The 12,137-nt window shown below is 36.7% G+C and overlaps 1 protein-coding gene across 6 annotated transcripts in view; it reads right to left on the bottom strand.

Annotated features, from left to right (window-relative positions):
- The window catches only part of SETD2 (SET domain containing 2, histone lysine methyltransferase), a 78,807-nt gene that overhangs the window by 29,207 nt on the left and 37,463 nt on the right, over positions 1-12,137 (bottom strand). For all 6 annotated transcript variants that reach the window (XR_011250831.1, XR_011250832.1, XR_011250830.1 and 3 more), the window contains exons 8-11: positions 10,185-10,282; positions 7,894-8,020; positions 1,507-1,641; positions 656-775 (exon numbers count right to left, since the gene is read on the bottom strand). Coding sequence is in view for 1 of the 6 variants with exons in the window: in XM_069561618.1 (XP_069417719.1) it covers positions 656-775; positions 1,507-1,641; positions 7,894-8,020; positions 10,185-10,282 (480 nt within the window). In the remaining 5 variants the exon portion in view is untranslated. The remainder of the gene's footprint in view (positions 1-655; positions 776-1,506; positions 1,642-7,893; positions 8,021-10,184; positions 10,283-12,137) is intronic.

The raw sequence follows: 12,137 nt of genomic DNA, 5'->3' as shown, positions 1-12,137 counted from the left end.
ACACTTAATTACGCCTCAAAATGTTCTTACTCTTGTCATCAAAATTCAGCTCTTTACTAATTGTTTAGAACCTCAGAATTCAACTTCCATATAGCTTTCTAACTTTTAAAAACTATGGTTTTAGCAACGCACTGGCTCTTTCATTTAACAATGATATTGTATCTTGCTCTTGCAGTTCCCGGCTACCCAGTACTAACCTTTAAAAGATACCACAGGGAAAACCACTGGGCAAACTCACATCAAGAAAGGTGTGTGTAAAGTTACAGTTACAGAAATGATACTGAGATGATAAAATTTATGCAATTATTTAATATGGGTGATAATTACAGAGCTAAATTCATTATCCACCTGGCTTCCCAGGTGGCTCAGTGGTAAAGAATTCACCTGTAATGTAGGAGACACAGGTGGGTTCAATCCCAGGGTCAGGAAGATACCCTGGAGAAGGAAATTGCAACCCACTCCAAAATTCTTGCCTGGGAAATCCCATGGACAAGAGAAGCCTGGAGGGCTACAGTTCATTGGGTCTCAAAGAGTCGGACATGACTTAGGAACTAAACAACAACAAATTCATTATCACTGATATTATCACAATGCCCTCAACCTAAATAGTAAATTTAGTTGTTTTAAGAAACAAGCAGGTTGAATGTGCACTCACCTCTTCCTGAAGCTTCTGGTTACTTTCCCGGCCATCACCTAGTTCTGCCATCCAGATCCACAACAAAGACAACCCGTGACGTTCCAGAAAGGACTTCAGGCAAGACTGTGAGTGTGTGTTCTTCCATGGGGGATGGGAAGCAGGATGCAGGGTATTGGGGATTGGAGGAAGGAGACAGACAATACCAGAGACAGCATTAAAAAGGGCCCATAGAGAGGGCTGAAAAGTTCGTTTATATCCAAAAAGAAATCTATAAATTCTGTTTTAACTCAATTAGAATTGTGCAATTAATAAATGCTTTAGAGTAAGATTATAATCTCTTTTGATACCTAAAATGTCAACCTGGACTTTACTAAAGTTCAATTCTGGAGGATTAAGAAAAAAACTACATTCACCATTTTTACTGGAAAAGCTAAAGCTATTAAAAAAATTTTTTTTTAATTTTTATGATCCAACTTCTTGTGCAGTATTTAATATACTGGAATAAACATATTCCTGTTAAAATTCCCTGCTTTGAGATCATGTGGTAAAAATGGCCTTGGCATGCTAATAATCAAGTGAGCAGGGAAGACCTCTATTAAGAACTACTACACACACACACATACACAGGAAAAAAATCTCACCATGTTCTCTGACTAGAGAGAAAACAATATCTACTACTAGAGTAAATGATGCTGAACTCTTAAGACATTTTTAAGAGTACACGTTTTCAATGTCCTATAGAACTTGCAAAACCATTCTAAAAATAAGAGTAACTCTTATTAGAATTATTCCTTTTCATCATTCTGGATTGTAGTTTAAATGTCCCACCTCAAATTCAGAAATAAATAAAGTAATATCAAAGTGTTCACCTGTATGAGCTTGAGACAGGTAAGTTTCTGTTCCAAAGTTTCAATTCTAACCATTAGCCGGGATAAGCTGAGCACTTGGTTTTTATCAGAGAGACCCTCGCCATTCTCCATCAAAGCTTCTAGCTCCCCATCCACCTGAAACAGCAAGGGAAAAAATCTGGTTGTAAGACAAGAACAACAACAAAACTTCAACTAATCTAATAATCAATCTGAAAAGATGCTCAACCTCACCAGTAATAAGGGAAACAAAATTAAGACCACAGTAAGAAACCATGTTATACTCACTGTAAGAAGTCTGATAATATCGAGTCTAGGCAAAGACATGGATCAAAATGAACTTTAAAGAATGAACTTTTATACACTAATAATGAAAACAAACTGATATGATCAATTTGAAAAGCTTCATTCACTCATCAAATACTTATCAAGCACTTATATATATGTCAAGTACAGTTTTAGGTGCGGAAGACACTGCAAGAAAGCAAAACAAAAAAATCTGCCTTTATGGGAGGGAAAAAAAATGTATCAGGTGAAAAGTAGGTCAGAAAAAAATAAAGCATTAGCTTGAAAAATGAAATATTTGTATCCTCTATGCCTAGCAGTTGCACACCTATGAATAAACCCAAGAGAAACTTCTCCACTTGTGCATCAGAGAATCAGAAGAATGTTCATTGAAAAGCCATTCATAAGAGCAAAACACTGCCAACAACCCAAATGCTCATGGTCAGGCTGGATAAACTTGCATGTTCACATACTGGAATATACCACAATGAAAGGAATCAAGTGCAGCCAAATGCAACACAACTTATCAATATTTATAAATTCTTATTCTTTAGTAATACTTTAGTATTTTGGGATATAAACTATCTTTAATAGGCCCAGGCACTATTTTTAATACATTCTGATAAAATATACATATAGAAAAGTACTAGGTTGGTGCAAACATAATTGTGGTTTTGGATCACGAATTTTAAATCATTATAACTAGGCTCAAATTCATTTTAATTACTGAAAATAGGAACCATTACAATCAACACATCTTTGCCAACGAGAAATAAGTTTGTTTATTCCTATAGCATAAAAGTCCATGCTTAAGGATTCGACAAACTCTTGGAAAGCATCTTCTGCCTTATGCTGGTTGTAGAACCATTTTCCCTGCAAAAAGTTGCCAAGATGCTTAAAGGAGTGGTAGCTGGTTGACAAGAGGTCAGGTGAATATGGCAGATAAGGCAAAATTCCACAGCCCAGTTCATTCAACTTTTGAAGTGTTGGTTGTGCAGCGTGCAGTCGGGCGTTGTCATGGAGAAGAAGTGAGTCCTTTCTGTTGGCCAATGCTGGCTGCAGGTGTTGCAGTTTTCAGGGCAACTCACTGATTTGCTGAGCATACTTCTCAGATACAATAGTTTTGCTGGGATTCAGAAAGCTGTAGTGGATCAGATCAGCAGCAGACCACCCGTGACCATGATCTTTTTCTGGTACAAGTTTTGGTTTCGGAAGTGCTCTGGAGCTTCTTCTCAGTTCAGCTGCTGAGCTGGTATTTGCCAGTTGTCGTAGAAAATTCACTTTTCGTTGCACATCACAATCCAACAGAGAAATAGTTCGCTGTTGCATACAATAAGCGGAGATGACATTTCAAAATGACAATTTTTTTGATCTGGGGTCAACTCATGAAGCATCCACTTATTGAGCTTTTTCACCTTTCCAATTTGCTTCAAATGCCAAACGGTTATAGGGCGGTCAACGTCGAGTTCTTCAGCAACTTCTTGTGCAGTTTTAAGAGAATCAGCTTTGATGATTCCTCTCAACTGATCATTCTCAACTTCCAATGACTGGTCACCATGCTGCTCATCTTCAGGGCTCTTGTCTCCTTTGCGAAACTTCTTTAACCACTACTGCACTGTTCATTAGCAGTTCCTGGGCCAAATGCGTTGCTGATATTGCAAGTTGTCTCTGCTGCTTTATGACCCATTTTGAACTTGGATTAAAAAAAAAATTGCTTGAATCTGCTTTTTGTCTAAAACCATTTCCATAGTCTAAAATAAAGAGCAAGCAATAAGTCATCAGCAAAAATAAATAAATAAATGTGAGAAACGCTCATTAAAATAATGTATAACATAACCACACTTATTTAAGAATGCATACCAATATCAAACAGCAAAGGTCAACAGCAAAACCGCAATTACTTTTGCACCAACCTAAGATATAAACAATTAGCAACTAAATAGGTAAACAAGCAGTGGAGCAACATCCATAGCAACCAACACTCAGGTAAAAGGGTTGGGTGGGGTGATGGGGAGAACACTACCGGTGTTCCTGAAGGGCTGTGCGTGCCGCTTCCTTGTTGTAATACCTTCTCTTCTCCACTCTAGAGATAATGTCTCCTAACTTTTTAGGAAATAGTTCACTGATTTTTAAAATAGGTTTACTTCACATATATAAATCACTAAATAACATAATTTTGTCTATTTTTAACTTTTTGCAAATCAAATCACACTGGACAAAATTTTTATGCCATGATTCTTTTGCAATCAACTTTACATTTTAAGAGTTAATGCTGTTGCATGTAGCCATATTATTTTCATGACTAGTTTTCTTATCACATGATTACATTCTAATTTAGTCATACTAATGTTAACGAGAATTTGAGTTGTTTCACTTTTTCTAATATAAGCAGTGCTGCTGTGGCTCCTGATGTGCATTTTAAACAAATCTCTCTCTGGTTATAGACCGACCCAGGAGTGCAACTGCTGGCTCATACAGTATACGTACATTCACCCTGAGTAAGAATACAAAAGTGTTTTCAAAACTGACTAAATCCATTTACACCTCCAACACTAGTTTATGAGATCTGTTGTTCCTGTGTATCATCAGAATTAATTTTTACTGATCTGGTGAGTACCCAAAAACACCTGAGAGTAGTTTTAATCTGCACTCCTCTGATTACTAATGAGACTGAACATCTTTTCATAGGTTTACTGGCTATCTGGAATACTGAAGTGTCTGTGGAAATTGTTTGTTTTTGCTTCAGGGCTATTTATTATTATTACTATTGATTAGATGGAGTTCTCTATATATTCTGGACACTTATGATTTGATTGTTAGCTGCTGAAAACAACTATTTCCTCTCTTACGTGGCTTTTTATGCTCTTTATTGTGTAAATTAGCTATTGTTCATTTGTTTCACAAACTCAAAAGAGATTAAGGTAAGTTTCAGACTATTTTCTGTTTATACTTTACAAACTACAAATCACAAATAACATCAGATAATAACAGGTATTTATTATACTTCCATCAACTAAGTATTTAATTAAGTAGTACTAGTTTATGACACTGGAGAAGGCAATGGACGGAGGAGCCTGGTGGGCTGCAGTCCATGGGGTCGCTAAGAGTCAGACATGACTGAAGTGACTTAGTAGCAGCAGCAGCAGCAGCAGTTTATGACACACCCAAAGAAGGCAATCATCTGTTCCGGAAGAGCTTACAGTTTTGTTAAGCAGATAAACTATATGTATATAGCTGCAATCATAAGAGCAAGGAATAAGAACTGTTCACCAATCAAGGGCTAATATAGGGGGGACAGGTAGAGACTACAGTGCCATTAACATATCCCTGTTAACAGGCAAAATGCACAAAACTATATTTGAGACTGCTCCTCTCTTTCCCTCTCCTTGGCATCCCCTATCCAAAAGACTTCCAAAAATGAACACTTGGGGATTTCTTTCTCTTTCTCTTTTTTTGGGGTGGGGAGGGGCGGGGAGGGGGTGACGGCTGTACCATGTGGTTTGCAGGATCCTAGTTCCCCAGTCAGGGATGGAACCCAGGGCTATGACAGTGAAAACACTGAGTCCTAACCACTGGATTGCCAGGAAATGCCCTAACATTTGGAAATTTCAAGAGGTGCTATTTTTGTGATTCTATTTAACTATACCTGACTAGAATTCAGAATCGAATAGGGCTTTCAGCCAGAATTTCAGTAAGAGACAAACCAATCAAAAGTGGAGTGAAGCTCTTCATGAGAGTCAAGGACAGATGACCTTTTTGGGATTCAGATTCATTCTGGGTCATTACTCTATCAGGGTAAAGTTTCATCCAAAACATTTCTGTTTGAGAACAGCTTCAAATTCACATCTGGAGCAACCCATGACTTCAAACCACCAAATGACTAGATTCACGTTACATCTAATTTAGTCTACAGTAATACAGAACACTGATATGGACACATTACTTTAAGAATAAAAACAAGCAAGCAAAAACCAGGAATACCTACATCTCGGTCCCTTGGAGTTGTTCCTGAATCTTACCAGGAAGGCAGAAAGTCATCTGTGATCATTACGATGCCAGCATAATACCACCCAAGAAATCATCACCTTATGAGAACACTCCCCACCAACAAGACAGTTCTTAATGCAAGTTTTGGAAACACAAAATAGCCAAATGAAAGCCTTTATGTAGATTTTAGCTTAGGTTGGAAAAGACCCTAATGCTGGGAGGGATTGGGGGCAGGAGGAGAAGGGGACGACAGAGGATGAGATGGCTGGATGGCATCACTGACTCGATACACATGAGTTTGGGTGAACTCCGGGAGTTGGTGATGGACAGGGAGGCCTGGCGTGCTGCGAATCATGGGGTCGCAAAGAGTCAGACACGACTGAGTGACTAAACTGAACTGAAACGTGTTTAATGACTGTTTTGTGGTTGTTCTGGTAAACTATCAACTCTATGAAATAAGCCTTAATAATAAAAGTAATCAATGAAGTTTTAAGAAAAATTTCCTGTTAACAGTAAAGTCCAGAAGCTAAATATAACCCAGTGACCCCACTTCCATGGATACACTTTACAGAAACATATACAGAAGAGACATGTGCAAAGACTGTAATTGTGACATGAGGAGTAAAAATTTGAAAACCCAAGTGTTCATGAGTACACAAGTATATGTAAATGAACAGTTATATGATGAAAAAGTTTACAACAGTTAAATGTGTGAGTATATACCTCAACATGGATCAAATTTTAAAATAAGAGTAAAAACAAACTGCAGAAATATATATATGTATCATTTCTAAAACTACACAAAGGCACTCAGTATGGTTAAGAGCAAAGAAAATAACTAGGTAAGCTCTTTTCCATTGCTTACTGAATGACCTCGTAACCTCTCTGAGCCTTAGCGTTCTCATCTGTAGAGGGCAAATCTTTATTTCTAACTTAGAAGAGCTTTTTGTGAGAATCGAATGAGTTAATGTGACAGATGATTAGAATAGTGCTTGACACACAGTTACAACACGTACGCTCTCTAAAAACAGAGCTGAGTGACAATACTCTAATTGTTCATCCTGGGTGGTACAAGCATACATGTTTCTTATAAACTTTCCTTTTTTACATTTTTTAAATGACCCTTTTGAGGGAATTTTTAAAGGGCCCTTTCCAATGCTTCCTACTATCTAAGTCTTCCTATAGAATTCAGATTCTCAATTCATTCTCTCCACAGTTAATTTGGACTTACTAAAATCACCTTTTAATTATTATCCTTTCCGTGTCTTATGTCTGTTGTCTGCTCATCTAAATAGTAAGATGGCTGTCACCTATGATTCTTAGTAGTATGGTTTCTGAAAAGCCTAGGAATGAGCTAGCTGCAAGAATCACAGATAGATTTGCTGGCTGACACTCAAGGCTCCCTGGCTCCTTCACCCAGCCCTCCCTTAAGATTCGCAGGTCTAGGGTTAGGTCCCAAAACATGCATCTTTAGGACGGACCCTGCAGGTGGTTCTGAGGTAAAGAAACACTGCTCTCACAAAGGGATCCTCAGAAAAAGACAGAGGAGGTTTGAAAAACAACACAAAATTCTTGTCCCAGTTAAGAGTCCCTTCCGTACCAAGATACCACTCACCTGCAGTAGTGTCTCAGGTGTGAACTGAGGTAGGAAAAAGGCTATCAACCACTGGTATAATGGATTAAATAAAAAGACCATCTGAGACTATCCCTTTCTCACTCCTGAGTCATCTGTTACTTCTCAAAACTCACCTTATGCTCCCAAAGAAGATTAGAGATTTTAAGAACACTTGCAAACAAATGAAAAAACTGGTATTAAAAGATTAGGAATGTAGATCAGACTTATGTGAGCAGATTAACAAGTTACTTATACGTAAGATTACAAATTTTACAGGCTTTTAAAAACTATTAGCCCATGTATTTTCAAGATGACTTCAACAGTTCTTAGTATTCAAGTGTAATCTCTATGAACTAAAAATAGTAACTGTACTTTTCCAAAATTATCTCATCTAACCCTGAATTTCTCTGGTTGTAGCGTAACTTTTCAGAGTTCAATAAGGAAAGCTACCTTCCTTCTTGAAATGTGTATGGTGAAAGCTAAAAGAAGAATGGAACACTTACTGAATCCTTCTTACGAGATCGTTCTTTTTTCATTTTCCCTCCTGCTGCTCTGATGCTGACTCTGTTCTCTCCTCCCAGGTAGCCCCGGCAATTAGCTGACCCACAGAAACACTTCTGTGCTTCTTTCCTGTGCAAGGAACATATGAAAGATGTCTGTTATGTGAAGGTAAACCATAAAAACTGTTGATAGTAGTATAGCAATTACCTACAAGAGAGGAGGCAATCCAACCTAAAGAAAAAAACCAAACAGTTATTTCAACAGATACCAACAAATCTGATACTAGCTAATGGAAATGCCTGAAAATTGCTCTTAAAAAATTCATTTTTTCCCAATCTTTTATTAGCTAGACAAAACTAGCCAAGAAGTTAATAAGTAATTTCTCCATTTATGAGAGCTCCTACTAATGTATGAAAATAAGAAATCATGTATCTATTTGGGCTAAGAACAAAATAGCTTAAATAGATCAGTACTATTACTTATACATGAATATTTAACTGGCACATAGAACAAAATGTATTATTATGAATACATCTATCGATAATAAAATGCACAATTAGTAAAGGACACTTAGGAAGCACGTGGCTATTAAGAGTCATCATTACATGAGGGTGAGACACTACTAACACATACAGTAATAGATATATGTAACCATGGAGCCAAGGAAAGTGGAAGAAAGAACAGGCCTAAGTTTACAGCCCTGGGTGTAAATCGCCTCTGCCAACTATTTACTTGGCAACCAGAGCTACCCAAGGAAAACGTGAAGGACCATTCCAAAAGCAAACTGATAGATTTTAGTATTTAACAGTAACAATCAGAGGCACAAAAATATTTGATAAATACAGCTGGGGATCACAAACAGATCTAATTTCTAGTTTCCCTTCTTTCAAAGGGTATAGTACAAATACGAGAGAGAAAAAAAAAAAATGGAGCCCTACATGAAACTCGCTCAATCTCAGCATATCTATTGCCTAAATCGATTAGGTCATTAGGTGTTGCAAAATGGTGATACCATCACTACCTCATTTATTAGCTAAAATATCTCTATAAAGAATTCTTCTCACCAACTGCTTGCATCTGAAATAGAATTCACTTAAGAAAGGAAGGATAAATGCTTGACTTTTTTCCCTTTTTTATTTTTTAAATCAGTGGTTAATAGTAAGGGGAGATAAAGGGGAAGGGACAAAAGATGGATAGGGGATTAAGAGGTACTAACTATTATGCATAAAATAAGCAGACTACAAGGGCTCCCTGGTGGCTTAGTGGTAAAGACTCCACCTGCCAATGCAGAAGATGCAGGTCTGATCCCGGGGTTGGGAAGATCCCCTGGTGGAAGACATGGCAACCCACTCCAGTATTCTTGCCTGGAGAACCCCCCGGACAGGGGAGCCTGGTGGGCTACAGTCCATAGGGTAGCAAAGAGTCAGACGTGACAGAAGTGATTTAACACATGTACACACGTAACTTTTGTACTACTGCACATCAACTATATTTCAATTAAAAAAACCATAAACTAGTTTTCAAAATCACAAATTGGTTCCTTTCAATTATGACTAATGCAGTTTTAAAGAATCATTAAACTCATAGATTTTATATAGTGTGTTTCAAACCACCAGTAGTTATTATTCTCATTGATGCTTAAGTCTAAATAAAAACTCTCCCACTTTCGGTAAGTGAGATTCTATTCAAGCTAGTCCCGAATCCTTTGGACGTGACCTTCATAATCTTTTATAACTGGTTTTCTGGCATGAGGAGATAATCCAGAGTCATCTTGTTCCCTACCTGTCACAAACTTGACACCTTTCTTTTAGTGGGGTTTTATAAGACCACAATATAAATGAAAGGGGTATTCGGTGCTACTGCATCAGTTTTTGGTAGACAGAACTAGGTAACAAAAATATTTTTTCAGAGTATGATAATGATATAGATGAGACAAGATTAGCCATGAGCTGATAACTGACAGATGAATTATGGCTACACAGGGATTTATTATACTGTTCTCTTTATACATATCCACACCCTGTCGACATTTCTATAATAAAAAGTTTTAAAATTACATTAGAAACATAATTATATAAATGAGGTTCAGAGGAACATGTAGTTCCTGTACAATATCCCTTAATGGCCTGATGTGACATGCAAAAGGAAAATACTAAAACTAAAAGAAAACACTATAGGTAAGAACTAAAAGTACATATAACTTCTCAGTGATTCACATCTAAGTTTTAGACTCCTACATATAAACAGTATTTCCCCATCAGAAGCAGCAAAACAGAACAGAATCAATACTTACCCATATCTTTGGAACTGATAGTCAAATGTTAACTCTGAGCCTGAAGGAACCAGTTTGGTGGTAAAAAACCCAACTCTCAGTTGTCCATTCACAGTCCACTAAGGTGTTGTTTTTAAAAGAAAATAAATTAGTGACTGGTTAATCTTTTTTTTTTTTTTTTTAAGATCATCATTATCTGCCTTATTATGTATGTGTCTCTTTGGACAATAAATGCTTTTCCAAATAGCAAATGGAAGAATTAAAAAAAAAAAAAGAAGTATCAATCTTATTTAATGAGCTACCAGTTGAGTATCATCTATAATTTATCTCTAATAAAAGTAACTGCTATTTTAACTTATTTTAAAATACATTTCCATACAGTAAGGATTCACTTGTACTAAAAACAGGCATATAGAGAATGTTTGGTATCACCGAGTACCAGACAAATTTGTATTACTTTATACTATGTAAAAAGTAACTATCTTCTAAGATAAGATGGGGCGTGGAAATAGGAAAACAATAATGGCAAAAGTTTAACTGCATGAAGCAGTGGTTATAATGCTGAGTGTACAAGTGAAACACCAGAAAAGAGCATAAAACTCGACAATTAAAATAGAGGTAAATAGATCAGAATTGGATCTTGTAATTCCAAAATATCTAAGATGTAAGTTGACTGGAGAGCTCCTGCCCAGACCTTTGAACATGTTACGGATGAAAAACCCAGGCTTAAAGAGGTGAAGGGACACAGTAAAACTAGAGTCTCATGGCTAGACATGTGGCCACCAGCTGCAATCAAAACTAGAACCAGAACTTAATTAAATAATTCCACACTGGGTTCTCCTAGTCATTATATGTTTCGGCACTTGGGAGAGCTACATCTGTTAGTACAGAGATCAAAGAGCAAAAAGTATCCAAGAGTCAAAACCACTAGTTCAATATGAGAGGAAATTATTGATATATTTTTCTAGTGAGTGAATCCATAGCTTTCTTAACCTAAAACAGAACCACAATATTCTACTGTGCCTGTGTGTGAATATATATACGTATATATATTCATACACACACACACATATATGTACATGTCGCTGCTGCTGCTGCTAAGTCGCTTCAGTTGTGTCCGACTCTGTGCGACCCCATAGACGGGGGCCCACTGTCTCTGGGATGCATATATATTAAAACATATATATGATATATAAACATATATATATACACACATATGTATATTATATATACGTGTGTATGTATTTTTCCTAAGCTGAAAACACAAATCAGAGGGTATGAAGATCATTAATGATCTCAAAATATTTTATCAAATTCAGTAAGGATTTATCAATTGTGTTAACTATGTGCCAGGCACAGGGACCTAAAGATAACCAAGACCTAAAGTCTGGCCTTGTTGAGGGTGAGCAGAATACCTACATGCATACCACATATTATCTTTCTCATCTGCAGCCACTCAGTCCCTTACAAATATTAAAACCACCAAATCTGGTACCTGGATAAGACGGATACATAATTGATATAAAATCTGAATACTACACATTGGACTTCATCAAAATTAAAATTTAGTTTCTCATTTTGGCACCTTAATAATATATAAAACTTATAGGCAAAGAGATGTGACAATTAAATGCACTTAGAGTTCCTGGATGGGATCCCAGACCAGAAAAATGACAGATGGCAAAATTTAAGCAAGGTCTTTAAACGAGTTAATGGTTAATAGTATTTCCTGGATTGGGTAACTGTACTATGGTTACATTCAGTAGACAGTTGGGGAAGCTAATGCAGGATAGCATACAGGAACTCAGTCCTCACTGTTTATTATTCTATAAATCTTAACTTATTTCAAAATAAATTTTAAGAACAGAGTAAGAAAGAATGATTAAAAACAATACCCACGGGTATCTCTGACACAGATCTAAAACCAACAGTCAGAACAGCAGTCGTAAACAAATATTTCAAACTCTTACATCC

This window comes from Ovis canadensis, chromosome 19 (assembly GCF_042477335.2).
Source record: "Ovis canadensis isolate MfBH-ARS-UI-01 breed Bighorn chromosome 19, ARS-UI_OviCan_v2, whole genome shotgun sequence".
In the NCBI taxonomy this organism is placed as follows: domain Eukaryota; kingdom Metazoa; phylum Chordata; class Mammalia; order Artiodactyla; family Bovidae; genus Ovis; species Ovis canadensis.
The sequence above is the reverse complement of the archived record's forward strand: the minus strand, read 5'-3'. Positions and strand labels throughout refer to the sequence as shown.